The sequence below is a fragment of the Pseudophryne corroboree genome, chromosome 10, assembly GCF_028390025.1.
Source record: "Pseudophryne corroboree isolate aPseCor3 chromosome 10, aPseCor3.hap2, whole genome shotgun sequence".
Lineage (NCBI taxonomy): Eukaryota > Metazoa > Chordata > Amphibia > Anura > Myobatrachidae > Pseudophryne > Pseudophryne corroboree.
In genome coordinates this window covers 16,950,017-16,971,509 of record NC_086453.1, presented here as the reverse complement: position 1 = coordinate 16,971,509, position 21,493 = coordinate 16,950,017, and the positions used below count along the sequence as shown (strand labels likewise).

Below are 21,493 nucleotides of genomic sequence, written 5' to 3'. Positions count from 1 at the left end.
TTTGGTAAAGACCCGGGGTGCCGTGGACAAACCAAACGGCAGCGTCTGAAACTGATAGTGACAGTTCTGTACCACAAACCTGAGGTACCCATGGTGAGAAGGGTAAATTGTGGAGATAAGCATCCTTGATGTCCAGAGACACCATATAATCCCCTTCTTCCAGGTTCGCAATCACCGCTCTGAGTGACTCCATCTTGAATTTGAACCTTTGTATGTAAGTGTTCAAGGATTTCAGATTTAAAATAGGTCTCACCGAGCCGTCCGGCTTCGGTACTGTGAGAGGTGGTGGGGGCCTGCGAGTGCGTGTGGTGGTGCCTGCTGCCGTGCAGGTGTAGACTCGGGACTCACCAGGCGCCGCTCTCTCTCACCTTCAGGTACCGGAACCTTCAACGGACCTGGAATTCTTCAGTCGGATCCGGACACGGCGATTCCCTCTCGGAGCTGACCGACGACCTAGCTGAGGAGAGAAGGGTTTACATTAAGGGGGTATCGACCCTTCTTCCGCTGGAACAGGGGATACCCCAGGGGTGGCCGCGACCTTCACCGGCTGGGTGAATGGTCATCACCGGCACAAAGCCTCAGCTACCCAGCTTTCACTCACTCGCGCTCTCGCACGTAGTGTGATGAAAGGGATTCTCACGTCCGTGAGCAATCCTAACTCCGGCGCTCGGGGACAAACAAGGGACAGACGTACACGGATGCTACTCACCGTCACAAGTCTTGCACTCCGATCTTCTCCACTTACAGGTCCCTGTAAGGAGGCAAAGAGAAACAGCCGTGCAGGGCCTAACTCCACCCTAGTGTCACACCCTATACTAAATACAACGGCAGAGCCCTCAAACTAGCTCTGTGGGTGTGGTGCAACAAAACTATACAAACACAGACACTTTGCCCTGCACGGTAACCACATACATCACAATATCGGAATGCAATATCACACGGTGTTGTCCCTTTTCTACCCGACTCAGAACACCCAGTAGTGGGGACCGCACAGCTCACCCACCTACCGTACTCTCAGGGTGACCTGAGCCTAATGCCCAGCGCCACCTTTACTCACCTCGGGGGAAACACGGATTAGCTGGGCCTAGCGCCCCCTAACTGCACACCGGCCGGAGGCCTGACTTCGCCCACGGGCCTAGCGCCCGCCTAACTTGCTGCCCGTTGGGTGACCTGGGCCTTGTGCCCAGGGTCACCTTATCTGTACCTACTGGCCAAAATACGCTAGGGCCTAATGCCCTCTATCGCCCACAGGCCTATTGCCTGATTTGTCCCCCGGGCCTAGTGCCCGCCTAACTGGTGCCGCAGGGGTGGGGTGGCTTGGGCCTAATGCCCAAACCACCTAATCAGACAAATGACCCCCAATCTCCTAACTGCGCCACAGGCCTAGTGCCTGACTTGTGCCCTCGGGCCTAATGCCCGTCCCTGGTGGTCGAGGGAGGAGAAGGGAAGGGGGGGGGGGGAGGATAGCCTCACTGAGGCCTTACCTAACCCGGGGACCTCCACCGTCTTCTGCCGCTGACCCGTCCTGGCCAGCGGCGCCTCCGTCTTTTCCCTGCGTCCAGCCGCCGCTGGACATCTTCTTTCTGGAGCCCGACCGCTGACCTCTTCTTCCTCCGCCAGTCTGGTCTTCTCCTTGCGCCGCTGGGATCTTCTGCGCTCTGGCGCGCCGACCTCCGTCCTCGCTGCTCCCGGCCGTGTCTTCTCTTCTTCGCGCTCTTCTGCGCGCGCCCGGCGTCCCTCTCCTCTTCGCCGCTCTTCGGCGCGGCCTCTCCTTCTTGGTCCCGCCCAGCGTCAGACGTCAGACACCGGGGGCGGGGCCTATGACGCGGCGAGCGCCGATTGGCTCGCCGCGTCTCTTCCTGATTGGCCGCCGCTTCGGGAGCCGCGATTGGCTCCCGGAGGGCGCCAACATTCGAATCCTCCTGCAGCCTCCTGTCCGGTGCAGGGAAAAGGGTAATCCCTGCACCGGACACCCGCCGCCACGCACCAAGCGCTGGGGACAGACAAGCTGCCCCAGCGCTGTCCCCAGCTAGGGAACACAACATGGATGTGCCCACAGGGCACATCCTTACATTTCCCCCCCCTTTATCCTTTGTAGTCCCTACAAAGTTCCTCACGACTTCCATTGTCCGCGGGTCAGGGAATTCCAAGGTCCTTCCGGCGAAGGTGCATTCGGGGGCCCAGCCTGGACCAGCTGTGACCCCACATCCCTCCTCCTCCAGCTCCGGGTTCCTCTCACGTCCTGACCTCCATCGGCGGATCCTCTGGGGGAGTGGCATCTCCTCACGGTCGCTTGACGTTGGCCACCAAGGGGAATCTTCCTCCACGGGGACAACAGTCACCCACTCTTGGCCTCCGATATCGTCTGTGGCTTCGTCCCTGTCTTCCGGGTGTGGTATCGACCACCACCCAACAGCGGAATCCTCCGGGGCATCCGTTTCCTCCCGGGCAACAGCCACCACATGTCGAATTTCCTCGTGGGGCATCTCCAAAGGTCCTGTCTCTTCCTCTGGAACGGGTCCTCCCACGGCATCACAGTCCTGTCCCCGTACATCGGTCCATTTCGGCACATCCGGCAGGTATTCTTGCTCCAGGACTATCTCCTCCTCTTCACGGAGGGCATTCAACTGGGAGCATGACTCCACCCGATCCTGCCAGTCACTCTCGTCGGCGCTTCCGATGCCAGAGTCGTCCTCCATCTGTTCTGGGAGGGATTCGTCGGCGGACAGCTCACCGTAGTCCGAGTCCTCCTCCGATATCTGGACTGGGGTATTACTTTCCTCCTCAGCGTACTTCTTCGCTTCCGCTGGCACCTCTGCTTCCTCAGCGTACTCTTGCGCTTCCGCTGGCATCGTTACTTCCTCAGCGTACTCCTTCGCTTCCGCTGGCATCGTTACTTCCTCAGCGTACTCCTTTGCTTCCGCTGGCATCTCTTGGTACCCAGGACACTCCTGTTCCGCACGTCCTGGTCGTGGACGGTTCCATCGCGGGGAGATTCCGGACGTCTCAGTCACTGGGTCTTCACGCTTTTCTTCGCAGCGTGGTCTCTTCACCTCCCAGTCGTCCACCTCCGCCTCATGCGGGAAAGGATTCTGCCTTACTGGGGTCACTTTCTTGGGACAGAGTAGGTCCGCGGCATCTTCCCAGGGGCACTCACTGGCCGCATGTCCTGGTCGCCGACACTTCCAACAAGGGAGGGCCACTGCCACCTTCTCCAAGACGGGTTCCTGGTCCACCTCCTTCACTGGGGAATCTTCACCCGTTGGTTCCGGCTCAGAGGAAATGGGCACCTGCGAATTAACTTCAAGCAAGGCCTTCCGCTCCATTTCCCTGGTTTCCTCCTCCCATCTCTGGGCGCGACCATCCGCAATCATCCGGTCTTCATTCCACGGACAATCGGGAAGCGCATGCCCTCTCGCCTCGCAGAGCGCACACACAGGCTCTGCAGCCACCCGGTCCCAAAGCTGCTGACGAGATTCCGTCAGCTGCTTCACCGTGGCCTCGTAGTCCGTCCTGTCTTCCGTCCATGGACATTCCAGGAGCCGATGTCGGGGATCTCCACAGCTTTCACACCGGGAATCAACCTCGTCTTCGCTCAACTCTTCGTCCCAGGGACAACTGTTGTGCTCATGCCCGTAGTTTCCGCAGAGCAAACACCAGGACTCCTTCGCTTGGCCCTTCTGACGTCTTCAGTCCGCTTCCTGGACCACCTTCTTTGGGGACGTCTCTCGCCAAGTACACTCGTCGGCAAAGTGACCTGTTTGCCGACATTTCTTGCAGGGCGTCACAGCGGCCTTCTTGCGCCCCTTCTCCCGGCGCTCTTCTTTTTCCCGCTGGACCGACCGCTGCACCATCTTCAGGATGTCTGCCCCAGACACCGTCACCCAGTCGCTCTGGTCCGCACACGTCCGGGGGTGAGTCTTCTCCGGAGCCGTCCGCAGGGAGGTCTTCTTGGTGGCGTTCCACATCGTGTCCGTGATCCGGTCTCTTTGATCCTGCCGACTACGCCAAATGTGAGAGGTGGTGGGGGCCTGCGAGTGCGTGTGGTGGTGCCTGCTGCCGTGCAGGTGTAGACTCGGGACTCACCAGGCGCCGCTCTCTCTCACCTTCAGGTACCGGAACCTTCAACGGACCTGGAATTCTTCAGTCGGATCCGGACACGGCGATTCCCTCTCGGAGCTGACCGACGACCTAGCTGAGGAGAGAAGGGTTTACATTAAGGGGGTATCGACCCTTCTTCCGCTGGAACAGGGGATACCCCAGGGGTGGCCGCGACCTTCACCGGCTGGGTGAATGGTCATCACCGGCACAAAGCCTCAGCTACCCAGCTTTCACTCACTCGCGCTCTCGCACGTAGTGTGATGAAAGGGATTCTCACGTCCGTGAGCAATCCTAACTCCGGCGCTCGGGGACAAACAAGGGACAGACGTACACGGATGCTACTCACCGTCACAAGTCTTGCACTCCGATCTTCTCCACTTACAGGTCCCTGTAAGGAGGCAAAGAGAAACAGCCGTGCAGGGCCTAGCTCCACCCTAGTGTCACACCCTATACTAAATACAACGGCAGAGCCCTCAAACTAGCTCTGTGGGTGTGGTGCAACAAAACTATACAAACACAGACACTTTGCCCTGCACGGTAACCACATACATCACAATATCGGAATGCAATATCACACGGTGTTGTCCCTTTTCTACCCGACTCAGAACACCCAGTAGTGGGGACCGCACAGCTCACCCACCTACCGTACTCTCAGGGTGACCTGAGCCTAATGCCCAGCGCCACCTTTACTCACCTCGGGGAAACACGGATTAGCTGGGCCTAGCGCCCCCTAACTGCACACCGGCCGGAGGCCTGACTTCGCCCACGGGCCTAGCGCCCGCCTAACTTGCTGCCCGTTGGGTGACCTGGGCCTTGTGCCCAGGGTCACCTTATCTGTACCTACTGGCCAAAATACGCTAGGGCCTAATGCCCTCTATCGCCCACAGGCCTATTGCCTGATTTGTCCCCCGGGCCTAGTGCCCGCCTAACTGGTGCCGCAGGGGTGGGGTGGCTTGGGCCTAATGCCCAAACCACCTAATCAGACAAATGACCCCCAATCTCCTAACTGCGCCACAGGCCTAGTGCCTGACTTGTGCCCTCGGGCCTAATGCCCGTCCCTGGTGGTCGAGGGAGGAGAAGGGAAGGGGGGGGGGGGGGAGGATAGCCTCACTGAGGCCTTACCTAACCCGGGGACCTCCACCGTCTTCTGCCGCTGACCCGTCCTGGCCAGCGGCGCCTCCGTCTTTTCCCTGCGTCCAGCCGCCGCTGGACATCTTCTTTCTGGAGCCCGACCGCTGACCTCTTCTTCCTCCGCCAGTCTGGTCTTCTCCTTGCGCCGCTGGGATCTTCTGCGCTCCGGCGCGCCGACCTCCGTCCTCGCTGCTCCCGGCCGTGTCTTCTCTTCTTCGCGCTCTTCTGCGCGCGCCCGGCGTCCCTCTCCTCTTCGCCGCTCTTCGGCGCGGCCTCTCCTTCTTGGTCCCGCCCAGCGTCAGACGTCAGACGCCGGGGGCGGGGCCTATGACGCGGCGAGCGCCGATTGGCTCGCCGCATCTCTTCCTGATTGGCCGCCGCTCCGGGAGCCGCGATTGGCTCCCGGAGGGCGCCAACATTCGAATCCTCCTGCAGCCTCCTGTCCGGTGCAGGGAAAAGGGTAATCCCTGCACCGGACACCCGCCGCCACGCACCAAGCGCTGGGGACAGACAAGCTGCCCCAGCGCTGTCCCCAGCTAGGGAACACAACATGGATGTGCCCACAGGGCACATCCTTACATTACCACAAACAGCGTGGAATAATACCCCTTTTCCTGTTGTAGGAGGGGTACCTTGATTATCACCTGCTGGGAATACAGCTTGTGAATGGCCTCCAATACCGCCTCCCTGTCGGAGGGAGACGTCGGTAAAGCAGACTTTAGGAAACGGCGAAGGGGAGACGTCTCAAATTCCAATTTGTACCCCTGAGATACCACCTGAAGGATCCAGGGGTCCACCTGTGAGTGAGCCCACTGCACGCTGAAATTTTTGAGACGGGCCCCCACCGTGCCTGAGTCCGCTTGTAAAGCCCCAGCGTCATGCTGAGGACTTGGCAGAAACGGGAGAGGGCTTCTGTTCCTGGGAACTGGCTGTTTGCTGCAGCCTTTTTCCTCTCCCTCTGCCACGGGGCAGAAATGAGGAGCCTTTTGCCCGCTTGCCCTTATGGGGCCGAAAGGACTGCGCCTGATAATATGGCGTCTTCTTATGTTGAGAGGCTACCTGGGGTAAAAATGTGGATTTCCCAGCCGTTGCCGTGGCCACCAGGTCTGTTAGACCTACCCCAAATAACTCCTCCCTTTTATAAGGCGATACTTCCATATGCCTTTTGGAATCAGCATCACCTGACCACTGTCTTGTCCATAACCCTCTTCTGGCAGAAATGGACAGCGCACTTACTCTTGATGCCAGTCGGCAAATATCCCTCTGTGCATCACGCATATATAGAAATGCATCTTTTAAATGCTCTATAGTCAGTAATATACTGTCCCTATCTAGGGTTTCAATATTGTCAGTCAGGGAATCCGACCAAGCCACCCCAGCACTGCACATCCAGGCTGAGGCGATTGCTGGTCGCAGTATCACACCCGTGTGAGTGTATATACATTTTAGGATATTTTCCTGCTTTCTGTCAGCAGGTTCCTTAAGGGCGGCCGTATCCGGGGACGGTAGTGCCACCTGTTTAGACAAGCGTGTGAGCGCTTTATCCACCCTAGGGGGTGTTTCCCAACGTGCCCTATCCTCTGGCGGGAAGGGGTATGATGCTAATAACTTTTTTTATCGGGGGAAACCCACGCATCATCACACACTTCATTTAATTCCTCAGATGCAGGAAAAACTACAGGCAGTTTTTTCTCACCCAACATAATACCCTTTCTAGTGGTACTGGTATTATCAGAAATATGTAAAACATTTTCCATAGCCTCAATCATGTAACGTGTGGCCCTACTGGAAGTCACATTTGTCTCTTAATCGTCGACACTGGAGTCAGTATCCGTGTCGGCGTCTGTATCTGCCATCTGAGGTAACGGGCGTTTTAGAGCCCCTGATGGCTTTTGAGACACCTGGACAGGCACAGGCTGAGTAGCCGGCTGTCTCATGTCATCAATCTTTTGTAAAGAGCTGACACTGTCACGTAATTCCTTCCGTAAGCTCAGCCACTCAGGTGTCGACTCCCTAGGGGGTGACATCTCCATTACAGGCAATTGCTCCGCCTCCACACCATTTTCCTCCTCATACATGTCGACACAATCGTACCGACACACAGCACACACACAGGGAATGCTCTGATAGAGGACAGGACCCCACTAGCCCTTTGGGGAGACAGAGGGAGAGTATGCCAGCACACACCAGAGCGCTATATATATACAGGGATAACCTTATAGAAGTGTTTTTCCCCTTATAGCTACTGTTTTATTAATACTGCGCCTAATTAGTGCCCCCCTCTCTTTTTTAACCCCTTTCTGTAGTGTAGTAACTGCAGGGGAGAGCCAGGGAGCTTCCCCCCAACAGAGCTATGAGAGAAAATGGCGCCAGTGTGCTGAGGAGATAGGCTCCGCCCCTTTTTCGCGGACTTTTCTCCTGCATTTTTATGGATTCTGGCAGGGGTTAAAATACATCCATATAGCCCTGGGGGTTATATGTGATGTAATTTTAGCCAGCCAAGGTGTTTTTATTGCTGCTCAGGGCGCCCCCCCCAGCGCCCTGCACCCTCAGTGACCGTAGTGTGAAGTGTGTATGAGGAGCAATGGCGCACAGCTGCAGTGCTGTGCGCTACCTTGGTGAAGACTGATGTCTTCTGCCGCCGATTTTCCGGACCTCTTCTTGCTTCTGGCTCTGTAAGGGGGCCGGCGGCGCGGCTCTGGGACCGGACTCCGAGGCTGGGCCTGTGTTCGGTCCCTCTGGAGCTAATGGTGTCCAGTAGCCAAGAAGCCCAAGCTGGCTGCAAGCAGGCAGGTTCGCTTCTTCTCCCCTTAGTCCCTCGATGCAGTGAGCCTGTTGCCAGCAGGTCTCACTGAAAATAAAAAACCTAAAACTAAACTTTCACTAAGAAGCTCAGGAGAGCCCCTAGTGTGCACCCTTCTCGGCCGGGCACAAAAATCTAACTGAGGCTTGGAGGAGGGTCATAGGGGGAGGAGCCAGTGCACACCAGGTAGTCCTAAAGCTTTACTTTTGTGCCCAGTCTCCTGCTGAGCTGCTATTCCCCATGGTCCTTACGGAGTTCCCAGCATCCACTAGGACTTCAGAGAAATGTTGATTGTTCTAGGAAAAGAGGGTCATGTTGGACAGTAGAAGGCCTAACCATGCTGAGGACACAGAGGATAGTATGGGTCAAATGATAATGGTTTTACCGCGGGGCCCAGTCATCTTTAGTTCCGCTATTGCTCTCTGACCTGCTCCCGTGACAGCACTTTTATCCTAACCAGAATACAAATGTCCCACAAACCATCCCAAAATCACAGTACAGACGGAGTGATAATTGCGCCAAGCGTCCTCACGATATTGTACCAAAATAAGAATTTTCCAGAACTTTTGGCCAAAAAGCAATGCATCTAGAAACACAGGTTAAGAAGGGAAAAACAAAGTGATGCACCTAGCACATATTATGTTACCTTAAAATGACTATTGTACCCTATTGGGAGTGGGCGTCACATTCATACTTCAGCTGCCAAGTAGTATCTGCTAGCCAATACTGATATATTATTTCTACAGTCAGATTTTATTTATTTGTCAGCTATTTCTGGTTGTACATCAGCTCTGGGAGCCGGAGGACATAACTTAATGTTAATTTCTTCTTTTTTTCCATTTTTTTTTTCAGCAAGCCACGGTATTGCGAGACGGAGAAAAGTTTCAGATCAACGCCAACCAGCTGGTGGTGGGCGATCTTGTGGAGATAAAGGGAGGAGATCGTGTGCCCGCTGATATCAGAATTATCACAGCGCAAGGGTGTAAGGTAAGACCTCTGAACCTCTCAAGACTCCCGCGCTGTAGATCTAATTCTACTTCCGATGCTGAATGTTTACATACTGTATCTGGTTGGACATGCTGTCTCAACAATCGTTATCAGCAGGTTACATTAAACTGCTTACACTTGAGGACCATCTATGACCGTGTGAAAGGTCTAGAGATGTTGAGATGTCACTGATAAGTCATTCCTGGTGCCTCTCTCTATTAGGTGGACAATTCATCTCTAACAGGTGAATCCGAACCACAGTCTCGTACCCCAGAATATACTCACGAAAGCCCACTGGAGACAAGGAACATCGCCTTCTTCTCTACCATGTGCCTGGAGGGTAAGTCAACTATGGTTACCTCTAAACCCTGTGAGGAGACACACTGAGGCAATCATTTGAGGCAGCAGGATTTTGGGCTTGTTTAATTGTGGGACAACAAGGGTGAAAATTATTATTTTGCCAGTGTCTGAATTAGTGCCTGAAACTCAAGAAACCCTAAATTATAATGAACAAGAGACAATTTAAAATGCAGAAGTAAGTGTAACTGAAGTTCTATATTGTGAGTCAATCTTGGCGGTTTTACAGGCACCGCCACGGGAATAGTTATTAACACAGGTGACCGTACCATCATTGGTTGCATTGCCAGCTTGGCTTCAGGTGTGGGGAATGAGAAGACTCCCATAGCCATTGAGATTGAACACTTTGTCGACATCATCGCCGGGCTGGCCATCTTCTTCGGAGGAACCTTCTTTGTGGTTGCTATGGTCATCGGATATCCCTTCCTTAGGGCCATGGTCTTCTTCATGGCTATCGTGGTAGCATACGTCCCAGAAGGTCTCCTGGCCACTGTCACGGTGAGCACACTCAACACAACCTATCAATACAACATACTGTAAATATTACACACACACACACACACACACACACACACACACACACACAAAAGACTGATAGGAGGCACACGTTTTGCCAATGTCAGTCGATGGAATGTCTTTTGTTTGTCACAGTAAAATTAGCCAGCATTACTGACACTATGGTCCTCTGTCAGGTGTGTCTGTCTCTCACAGCAAAACGTCTCGCCAGAAAAAATTGTGTGGTGAAGAACCTCGAGGCTGTGGAAACCCTGGGCTCTACATCTGTGATCTGCTCAGATAAGACGGGAACGTTGACCCAAAACCGGATGACCGTGTCTCACTTGTGGTTCGACAACCAGATCCACTCAGCTGATACCACTGAAGATCAGTCAGGTGACTTCCTATGAACGTTTATACGAGGACAACCCATGATAAGATGATATCAGATAAAGCTGGTTTATGGCAGGTGAAAGTGGGCCACCAACTTCCATAGTGCCAAGTTAACAATGATTTGATCTAGCTAGTGTGAACTATAAGCACATTTCATGTCACTGAGGAAGTTTGGTGCAATATATAAAACGTTATACTTTAGCATCCTTTTTGCCCATATATTGTTATGGTTACACCTCATAACGGATCTGAACATAGTGTCAGTATCTTTTCTGCACCCATCTCTTGGTTGTAACTTTGGACTTGCCATTAGGATCCGGCCTAGTTTCCAGAGTTAATCATTGCTGAGTAGGTTAATACCCAAGGTACTACTTTTGATCTTGAAATAGCTGATTAGGCCCCAGTCTTATAACCAATGACCCCAGTAAGAATAAAAACCCTAATTTACTCTCTTTTTCAGGCCAAAGCTTTGACCAGACTTCAGACACCTGGAGAGCTCTTAGTAGGGTGGTCAGTCTCTGCAACAGAGCCTCCTTCAAGGGCGGACAGGATGGGGTACCAATACCCAAGGTAAGATGGGCAAGGATTTATTTTTCACATCCAATGAACCAGTGACATCTCAGTACAACAAACATCACAGTGGGCTTGTGACCAACACCCAGAAAAGGCAACTGTGCTCTGGGATTACCTAATACTCATTGCCCAGTGCAACCTATCAAATCATGAACTGGTGACACTACTGAGGTGTGAGGCACTCTTTGCATCATGCCTTGGTACTGCCAACAATTCCTTGTGAATTTCTATCCTGAATCAAGATTCCTCCTGCAAAATATCTGTAGAACCTTAGAATTATTCACAATGGTATCACAGTAACCCCTTTATTGAGTGACTGGTTCTTTCATCCCACAGCGTATTGTGATTGGAGATGCCTCAGAGACGGCGCTACTCAAGTTCTCAGAGCTAACAGTCGGCAACGTCATAGAGTACAGAGAGCGATTCAAGAAAGTGTCAGAGGTCCCATTCAACTCAACCAACAAGTTCCAGGTGAGACAACGCAGGTCTTTCTGTCTGTCCGCCTATGCAGAGTGAACCAATCGGTCTGTGGTTTGAGGAAACTGCTGCATTGGATCATGCCACAGTGGTGTTTATATGACAATGGGCTGGCAACTTGATCCTCCATAGACGAAGAGTCCAACAGGAACCCTTCCAAAGTGAATCATTCTTTACCTATCCTACAGCAAATAAACCAATATTCCAGCAGGCAGCTCATAATGCACAAGTCGTCTTGTTACAGAAGATCACAGTTGACTACAGGAGTTGAGTTCCAAGTGCAATGATATCTCATTCTTCCCCAGCTATCCATCCACGAGCTGCAGGATCCCCTGGACCTGCGTTACCTGCTGGTAATGAAGGGAGCCCCGGAACGTATCCTGGAGAGATGCACCACAATCCTGATCAAAGGGCAGGAGATCGCCCTGGATGAGCAGTGGCAGGAGGCCTTCCAGACAGCATACATGGACTTGGGGGGACTGGGAGAGAGAGTGCTGGGTAAGTATTGTTTGAGTTGCAAGAAGCCGGTAGGGCTGTAGTAACACAGGAGTGATCATACAGAGCACAGAGCGTTACTATAGAGAGTAGAAAGTATTACTATAAAGCAGAGGTTCCCAAACGTGGTCCTCAAGGCACCACAACAGTCCAGGATTTAGGTATATCTATGGCTCAGCACAGATGGTTAAATCAAATTGACTTAGGTGCTAATTAAGTCACCTGTGGCCAAGCATGGATACATTTAAAACCTGGACCGTTGAGGTGTCCTTGAGGAACGCGTTTTGGAACCTATGCTATAGAGAGCACGTAGAGTTACTATAGAGAACACAATAAATGACCATGTAATAAGAGCAAGGAGGACATGTAACTAGTTTTTGGATCAGTAGAATGGTCCATCTCTTTTTAATCTGCAAGAGTGCTACGGAGTCTTCCTTCTCCCTCTTATTTATATAATGCAGCTGTTGGCATTGTTATGGCTTCCAGCCATTCCTAGTTGCACCCCTAGTAACGTACGCCACTGTAGCTTGCAGTGCATTGTGGGCGAGAGACAGGGTCTCACTGTTGATTGCCCCCCATCAGGATTCTGCCACCTCTACCTGAATGAGAAGGAGTATCCCCGGGGATTTAACTTTGACACGGAAGAAATGAACTTCCCCACCAGCGGCTTGTGCTTCGCTGGGTTGATCTCCATGATTGACCCTCCCCGTGCCACTGTCCCTGACGCCGTAATGAAGTGCAGAACTGCCGGGATCCGAGTGAGTAGATGGGAAATGGATATATAAAGGAGAGCTGTTATGCCTCACTTGCGAAGTTCTAAACAGATGAGTGGCTTTTTCCCCAGGTCATCATGGTCACCGGAGATCATCCAATCACAGCCAAGGCCATTGCAGCCAGCGTGGGCATCATCTCCGAGGGCAGCGAGACAGTGGAGGATATTGCCGCACGCCTGCGTATTCCAGTCGAGCAAGTGAACAAGCGGTACGAGTAGCATACAGGCTATTACATACGTAGCAACATATGGAAATATAGTCACGCAGTGTCGGAGCACTCCTTGTAACTTAGGGGGAGATGTACTAAGCCTTGGAGATTGATAAAGTGGAGAGAGATAAAATACCAGACAGTGAATCAGCTCCTAACTGCCATGTTACATGTGTTTGAAAAATGACAATTAGGAACTGATTGGCTGGTACTTTATCAGTCTCCACTTTATCACTCTCCAAAGGCTTAGTAGATCTGCCCCCAAGCCCCCAACTGGACCTCTGGCATTGTCTAGGCAGCCATCTTGGTAATGAAAGACTTTGCCATTTTCTATTTCCTTATTCAGCTTCGGCAACCTGAGGCTCTCTATGTAAGACTGAGCCCTCTGGCTTCCACAATGGATGTAGGTCATCAGATTTACAGTCGCTAGACAGTCAATAGGTCAACATGCCGTAGATCATCAGGGTCAAAAGGTCAACAGGTCTACATGAAAAATGCTCAGCACAAAAACGGTCAACACAAGTTTTTGTTCTATTTTTTTGCATTAATTAGTAGAGATGAGCGGATTCGGTTTTACTCGGTTCTCAAAACCGAATCTTATTGGCTATCCAAAACACGTGACATCCGTGAGCCAATAAGATTCGGTTTTGAGAACCGAGTAAAACCGAGTAAAACCGAATCCGCTCATCTCTATTAATTAGTCTATTTCACAGTCTTTGACCACAATTATTGTACCGCGTCCCCTCACATGGCAAGCGTTTTTGAGCAAGGTTACTATTCCTAATCGTAGTCCACGTGGACGGTAAAGTATGAAAAAAACAAAACTTGTGTTGACCGTTGTAATGTCCACCTTTGGAACCTGTTGACTTTAGACACAGTCAGCCTTTTAAATCTGTTGACCTAATGCATGTCGACCTTTTGACTATTTAGGCAGTGTAAATCTATGATCCGCCAACAGGTTGTCTACCAATCTCCTAGTCTATACTTACTAATGACGTATACATCTTCTGTGCCTTTCCATTAATGTTCCCAAATGTCCATCCCCCCACCATCAGGGATGCTCGTGCCTGTGTCATTAATGGCGGACAGCTGAAGGACATGACCAGCGAGGAACTGGTAGACTGTCTGAAGTTGCACCCGGAGATGGTCTTTGCTCGTACCTCCCCCCAACAGAAGCTGATCATTGTGGAGAGCTGTCAGAAACTGGTATAATGTTCCGTCTTATTACCAATATCCAGTGTTCATGACGCCCCATTATATTATATAGTACCAAGAGGTGATGGGTATAAAACAAAGGGAAGAGTCAGAGGAACCAACTCTGGAGACCTTATACCCTTATGTATTTGTATTGTGTTGGTGCTCGCTAGCAGCTAAGGTCTCTTGTTGGACCTCTGCCATTAGCCATACCCTCCGAATAAGAGAGGGAACATGCCACCGTGCGTCATCCTATTGCCACAGCTAGAGTGTGAGCTCTTATGTGGCCACCAACAGCCAATGACCACTGAGAAAGTCCTTGTCCTCTAACACAAATTTCTTTATCCACTCAGGGAGCCATAGTAGCGGTAACAGGGGACGGTGTCAACGACTCCCCCGCTCTGAAGAAGGCCGATATCGGAGTTGCCATGGGAATTGCGGGATCGGATGCCGCAAAGAACGCGGCTGACATGATCCTGCTGGATGATAACTTTGCGTCTATCGTCACGGGAGTCGAACAGGGTGAGCTATAATGTGGCGCCATCTAGAGGGCAACACTGGTGAGGAGCAAAATGCAAGACACTTAGGGGAAGATTTAGCTTGGAGAGAAATAAAGTGGAGAGAGAGAGATAAAGTACCAACCAATCAGTTTCTGCCATTTTTCAAACACAGCCTGTAACATGACAGTTATGAGCTGATTGGCTGGTACTTTATGCCTCTCCACTTTATCCCCAAGTTTTGATAAATCTCCCCCTTGGATCACAAAGATGCAAAGTCCTTTTTTTGTTATCTTAAATTGGACGGTATGCTTCCCCTTCCCACATCTTCAGTTTGTATTATATTTATTGCCTATAGATTGGGGTTTCCCAAGTGTCCCATTTATTTCTACACATTGGGGGTCATTCCGCGTTGATTGATCGCTCGCTAGCTGTTTTTAGCAGCCGTGCAAATGCATAGTTGCCGCCCACAGGGGAGTGTATTTTCACTTTGCAAGTGTGCGAACGCCTGTGCCGCCGAGCTCTTCAAAAAAAATTTGTGCAGTTTCTGAGTAGCCCAGGACTTACTCAGCACTTGCGATCACTTAAATCTTTTTGGTGCCGGAATTGACGTCACACACCCACCCTCCAAACACACGGACGCGCCTGCGTTTTCTCTACCACTCCCAGAAAACGGTCAGTTGACACCCATAAACGCCCTCTTTCTGTCAATCTTCTTGCGATCGTCTGTGCGAATGGATTCTTTTTTAAATCCATAGATCAGCAACGATCCGCTTTGTACCCGTACAACGCGCGTGCGCATTGCGGTGCACAAGCAAGCGCAGTAGAGACCTGATCGCAGCGCAGCAAAAATCGGCAGCGTGCAATCAACTCGGAATGACCCCCATTGTCCCTAGTGCTAACATAAATAATAAATTCTTTAGCAGAGCTCCTCATAGTAACTAGTGGAAGAAATAATGACAAATCATACGTGTAACACAAGACCTATTTCAGGATAGATTTAAAGTATAACTCAGGAGACTGCCACTCTAGCACCACCTATGCTGAGCAACTAGCTACATGCATACGTACAATCCAATCTGTTACTGGGATCTGTTGTGCACCAGTGTCTTCATAACTGGTTAGCATTACTGCCTCATAGCACTGAGGTCTTGGGTTCAATTCCCACTATGGCTCTAACTGTGTGGAGTTTGTATATTCTCCCCGTGCCTGCGTGGATTTCCTCCGAGTACTCCGCTTTACTCCCAAAATCCAAAAATATACTGGTAGGTTAATTGGATCCCAACAAAATTAACCCTAGCGTGAATGTGTACGCATGTACATGTGGTAGGGAATATAGATTGTAGATTGTAAGCTCCACTGGGGCAGGGACTGATGTGAATGGTGAAATATTCTCTGTAAAGCGCTGCGGTATATGTGTGCGCTATATACATAACTGGTAATACATGAATAATAAATAACTGGTTTCTCCTACAGGTCGACTTATTTTTGACAACCTGAAGAAATCCATCGCTTATACATTGACCAAGAACATCCCAGAACTGGCCCCATATCTCATCTACATTACGGCCAGCGTCCCCCTACCCCTGGGCTGTATCACCATTCTCTTCATTGAGCTGTGTACTGATATTGTGAGTACTCCTAGAAATAAATGCATCAGTGATGCTCTGGTAATCCTGAGACATATGGCAATATGCATACAGCAACTGCCCGTTTATACCCTGGATCAACAATGCCCTTCACACGTCCGTGCGTATTTATCACAATCCACATCTTAAGTGCGATTGTAGTGTGGAAATATTGCCCTGACTCACGTCTGAAAATCCAAGTTTTCACCTGGATTTATCATCTTTCAGGTGCCGGGACAGAGCTTGCGTTAAAAACAAAGTGATAACTACCGATATCACCATACATACGGATATGAGACCGACAAGTGTAATGGGGATACGCAGCTTTCAAGCTGTGCAAGTGTCAGTAAAGACTGGCAGGGCGGGATCGGCTGCTTTCTATAGAAAAATTCTAACCTACCTACTTGTGACCTGAAGATGTCAACTGACTTATCAAAATAAGTTTAATAGACGAAAGAAAAACTTAATAGCAGCCTGTAGGCTAGTCTTGCCAAACTCTGTATATTTTCTCTTTGTGGAAGTTGTTTAATTACACATAATTCATAGAATCTCTATACAGTATCAGCTGTGGTCAGCTATTCATATATCCTGGGATGTGTACTTAAATAGGTATCTTTAATAAATATGTGCCTTATGATCCTCCCTCTTCTGACACTTCACTTCCCTCCTGATTAATTTGGCGCAACAGAAACCAACTAGCATTCAAATAAATGTCTAACCTACCTACTTGTGAGCTAAAGATTTCAGTGGACTTGTCAAAATGATTTTAAAAGATAGGAGCCCAGATTTCTGCCATCCATACTGCACTAATGGCACCTGATGTTTACAGTTTGAGGGTGGACTTTGCTGCATATTATAACTACAAATGTCTTTCTATCTATAATTCTATCCGTCCAGTTCCCCTCTGTGTCTCTGGCGTACGAGAAAGCCGAGAGTGACATCATGCATCTTAAACCAAGGAACCCCCGTCGGGACCGTCTGGTTAATGAGTCCTTGGCTGTGTACTCCTACTTCCAGATTGGTAATTAAGCATAGAAAGCAAAGTGGTTATGTGATGCACAAATGAGGGTGAAATGAACAGCAGCCCGGGGGAAAAAAGTGGAAATATTAAAATGAATTATGAATAACTTAATGGTGAAGTTTTCACTTGTACAAGTCACGTGTGTTTTCACAATATACACAATTACACATATACAGATGGGTCCACATTTATCTTGACTTCTTTGCTGCGCCTAGGCACAACATGGCTTATTAACATAAACCTTTCATTTATTCTCAGCTGCAATACAATACAGAGAACATTACAGCAGGGGATTAAGTCTGACTGACCCGGCTCAGTTATTCCTATTAGAGGCCAAGATAAACATGGACCCATCTGTATATTCACTATCCATGCAAGTTTTACACAGATGGATCCCAACAGCAGCTCCCTCTAGTGGCTGATAACTGATATGTAACGTTCCTCCATCTCTCGGCCCTAGGTGTCATTCAGTCCTTTGCTGGCTTCGTGGACTATTTCACAGTAATGGCCCAGGAGGGCTGGTTCCCCGCGTACTGTCTGGGGCTCCGGGCGAACTGGGAGAACCAGCACTTGCAGGATTTGCAGGACAGCTACGGACAGGAATGGGTACGAAAATAACAGATTAACAAAAAAATAATAATAATAAAGTGCCTGTAGACAGTGGGCACCCTTAGAACAATATACATAAGGGGGAAGTATGGGTTATCACAGAAAACTAACTCCGCTAGCTTTTCTTTCCAGACCTTCGGTCAGCGACTCTACCAACAGTACAACTGCTACACCGTCTTCTTCATCAGTATCGAGATCTGCCAGATTTCCGACGTTCTCATTAGGAAGACCCGACGTCTCTCCGTCTTCCAACAGGGCTTCTTCAGGTGTGTTCTAGCCGGCGCTACCTTCCTCTGCCAGTGTTATGTTTCACATGGTTAGTTATACACCAAGGTCCAGCGGGCGTTAGTAATGCGACTTCATAGCTCAACAGTCAATAGGACAACAATCTTCAGGTCAAAAGGTCGACAGGTAAAAGGTAAACAGTGCTTAACGTCGAGAGGTACAAAACGTCAACAGGACAATGGTCGAAAAGTTTTTTTGGGGGCTTTCTTGTTGTTTCAACTTTTGCTTGATTTATTATCCACGTGGATTACAATTGGGAATAGTTACCGGTGGCAACCGCAGTGGTAGCGAGGTACCTCGTCCGAAGGGTAATCTGCGGCTGAAAGCATGATGGAGAAAGATCGGAATACAGTATACTGTAGCTCATCGGGGGGGTGATGGATCAAGCAGAGAAGAGTGGAGAAGAGGTACAACCAATCAGCATCTACCTATCATTCCACTGGCCACTTCACTCTTTTCTCTGCTTGATACAACCCCTTATTCGCAGTAAATATCGTCTATGGACTTTGTATCTCCTGCGTGGCTGCGCTAGTATGATATATTATCTTTAGCGCTAACGCTCACATCTGTTTATACGTAGATTCACTGCACCCGTGTATTATATTAATAATTTTCCACCGACAGTAGGTTTTGCAATATTATTTTTTGTAATTAAATGCCTATGTGAAACCACCTATTTTCTCCCATAGGAATAAAATTTTGGTGATTGCGATCGTCTTCCAGCTGTGTCTTGGTAACTTCCTCTGCTACTGCCCGGGAATGCCGAATATCTTCAACTTTATGCCAATTCGGTAAGAGGAAGAGAAGTAAGAGCAGAGTATTCCCATACGATTGATACAGACTATGCTGGGCAGAGGAACTGACGCCACAGTGCCAGGCAGAGGCGCCTTTTCCCACAGTATATATTGAATGGCCAGGAATATTCAGCTTTGTTCCCATATGTCGGAGCTGGCTGAGCATTCTTTATAGAGCTTCTAACCCGCGTCCTGTGTTTTACCAGGTTCCAGTGGTGGCTGGTCCCTGTTCCGTTTGGTATCCTCATCTTCGTCTATGATGAAATCCGTAAACTTGGAGTCCGCAGGCACCCCGGGAGTGAGTATACGAAGGGGACAGTTACAAAATGACCTGTGTATATTATACAATAATGATATAAATTCATGGTTGGCCAAGATGCAACGTTCATACGGGATTTGCACTTGTATATTGTATTTATATCTATTGTATTTGTTAGCATACGGTATGTGCGCGTTCTTCGTTTTCTCAGGATTTGCACTTTAACATTATTATTCAGAAATTAAAAAGCACCAACAATTTACGTAACGCTGTACAACTCCTGAGAGGTACAAAGACAATCATTCATTTAGAAACAATCTTCCATTGCTTGTTCCACAATTACCGTACACATACAGGCGGCTTACATTGCGCATTACCTTGCACATGCCTAAGGAGCTACAATGTGAAACACACAACGCTGGGGGCGATCTAGGGTGACGCTGCAAGCGTTTAATTGCCATCACAAAGGCACATTGCCCATAATTTGCTAATTGAATCAACTACTTAAAAGTGAAAACAATCCGATAAAGCACACTTTGCTCATGCGGCTTACGGTCATTAGGTTGAGCACTATTGGTCGATATGGAAAAAGGTCGACATAAATGTTAAATTTTTTAAGTTTTTCATACTTTACGATCCACGTGGACTACTATTGGGAACGGTAACCTGTGCAGCGGTAGCAGAGCGAGGAAACTTGCCTTCGCTCACCATGTGAGGGGACACGGTGCACTAATTGGGGTTCCCAGTCACTTTACGAAGAAACCGACACCAAAAAAAGTTTAAAAAAACTAATGTCGACCAATAGTGGTCGCCCTAATGACCCATACCCGCTCATGCAAACTTCCTGTCTGTGTATCTTTCCCCAACGCAAGATCCACCCCTGACAGAGCACCCGGTGTCAGTAATATAAAGGAGATTCGGCTAGCCGTACTCCACAAAACTAGGCATACCACTGTACCTATTCCATTGCGATACAATGATCTATGTGACTGCATGATGTTCTGGCTCCGCCAAGTCCCAGCAGTAAAATCCTAGATGTACAGGACATGAAGACTACGCAATAAAACACTAGTGAAATGCACCTTAAAAAAAAAAAGTTGTAACACCCCTTCCAGAACAGCAGAGAGGTGGGGTTTCTCTCCCCCAGAACACCATTTTTCTATGCCTTGGGTATAGATCATGACATTTGGCCTCTCCAGAGTAGGACGCAATATACAATACACAGCAGGCTGCAGGGAAATACATCTTTGGGGTACATAATTTGTATAAATACTTTTCAAGTAGAATTGTGTCATTAAATAGGCCAGACCTGTGACATTTTCTCACTGTGCCCCTCTCTTGTTTATCCACAGGCTGGTGGGACAAGGAGCTGTATTATTAGATGTTCCCAGACCTTACCGTACACCTCCGCAGCTGAAGACACAGGAAGCCTACTCTGGATTTTCTCCATTGATTTTATTTCTGGCACAAGAAAACAATCAGTGAATCTCCTGTATATATTTATATAAAGAAATCTGGACAGTTGATTTCAGTAACGGAGCTTCCTGCGGGCTGTGCTTGTCAGGCTCTGCAATGCCAAAGGCCAGCAGAGCAAGGGGTGGGCACTCTCTCAGCATGCATGGTAACCCCCGGCTGAAGCCCCCCCGGGACAAGGGTAGAAGTGGTTTATATATCTTGTGTGGCATTATAGCCCTGTATAATGGATGTTACTTATTCAAATATATTATTCCAAGGATAATAACTGCTGCGTGCTGTCTGTTATATGAAAAGTTGTTGTAAGCAAAAATATACAATAAAACAAACAATAAAAATAACAAATGGTCTATACAACTAGAACATGACAAGGCAGCTCATTGCGTCTGGATCTCAGTGAAGAGGTCCATATAGTACATAGTCCAGGTCCTAGTAATAATTTCCAATACATAAAACCTATATTATGGCGCCATAAGGGTTCTGCAGCGCCTTACAAAGTACATAAACAGGCGCCGCTGTAGGGCATATGGAGTAGATGATGGTAAAAGTATGGGAAGCAATGTTCTCCCCAGGCTTAAAGTTTCGGGCGCTCCGCCCGGCAAGAGATGCCTTGCACTCTCACCAATTAGAGCTTGTTGCAGGCGGACGCTGATTCCAGACGGAGCGCCTGATGGGAAGAGGACAGTGACACGGCCGCGCTACTCCGACATCAGTGGTGTCACATGATCTTCCTATTGGGCGCTCTGTCCAGAATCAGCGTCCACCTGCAACAAGGTCTAATTGGTGAGAGTGCCGGGTGTCTGGGGACGGACTCCATTCGCTGCAAGGTCTTGTGGGCAGCAGGGGGCGGGCTCGTGGCCTATCACAGTGCAGGGTAAGGGCTGCGTTCCCTCCCCCCTGAATAAAACAAGGGTGCGCTGTTCAGGCGGGAACAGTCACC

The 21,493-nt window shown here is 49.6% G+C and overlaps 1 protein-coding gene across 1 annotated transcript in view; it reads left to right on the top strand.

Moving 5' to 3' along the window:
- The window catches only part of ATP4A (ATPase H+/K+ transporting subunit alpha), a 32,973-nt gene extending 12,126 nt beyond the window's left edge, over positions 1 to 20,847 (top strand). The window contains exons 6-23 of the mRNA XM_063943925.1: positions 8,888 to 9,022; positions 9,245 to 9,362; positions 9,609 to 9,877; positions 10,072 to 10,270; positions 10,728 to 10,837; positions 11,177 to 11,311; positions 11,623 to 11,815; positions 12,395 to 12,570; positions 12,657 to 12,793; positions 13,849 to 13,999; positions 14,341 to 14,509; positions 15,961 to 16,115; positions 17,010 to 17,133; positions 17,594 to 17,739; positions 17,875 to 18,008; positions 18,717 to 18,818; positions 19,028 to 19,119; positions 20,433 to 20,847. Of these exons, the coding sequence (XP_063799995.1) occupies positions 8,888 to 9,022; positions 9,245 to 9,362; positions 9,609 to 9,877; positions 10,072 to 10,270; positions 10,728 to 10,837; positions 11,177 to 11,311; positions 11,623 to 11,815; positions 12,395 to 12,570; positions 12,657 to 12,793; positions 13,849 to 13,999; positions 14,341 to 14,509; positions 15,961 to 16,115; positions 17,010 to 17,133; positions 17,594 to 17,739; positions 17,875 to 18,008; positions 18,717 to 18,818; positions 19,028 to 19,119; positions 20,433 to 20,461 (2,574 nt within the window). The 3' untranslated portion in view covers positions 20,462 to 20,847. The remainder of the gene's footprint in view (positions 1 to 8,887; positions 9,023 to 9,244; positions 9,363 to 9,608; positions 9,878 to 10,071; positions 10,271 to 10,727; positions 10,838 to 11,176; positions 11,312 to 11,622; positions 11,816 to 12,394; positions 12,571 to 12,656; positions 12,794 to 13,848; positions 14,000 to 14,340; positions 14,510 to 15,960; positions 16,116 to 17,009; positions 17,134 to 17,593; positions 17,740 to 17,874; positions 18,009 to 18,716; positions 18,819 to 19,027; positions 19,120 to 20,432) is intronic.
- Positions 20,848 to 21,493: the final 646 nt, after the last annotated feature.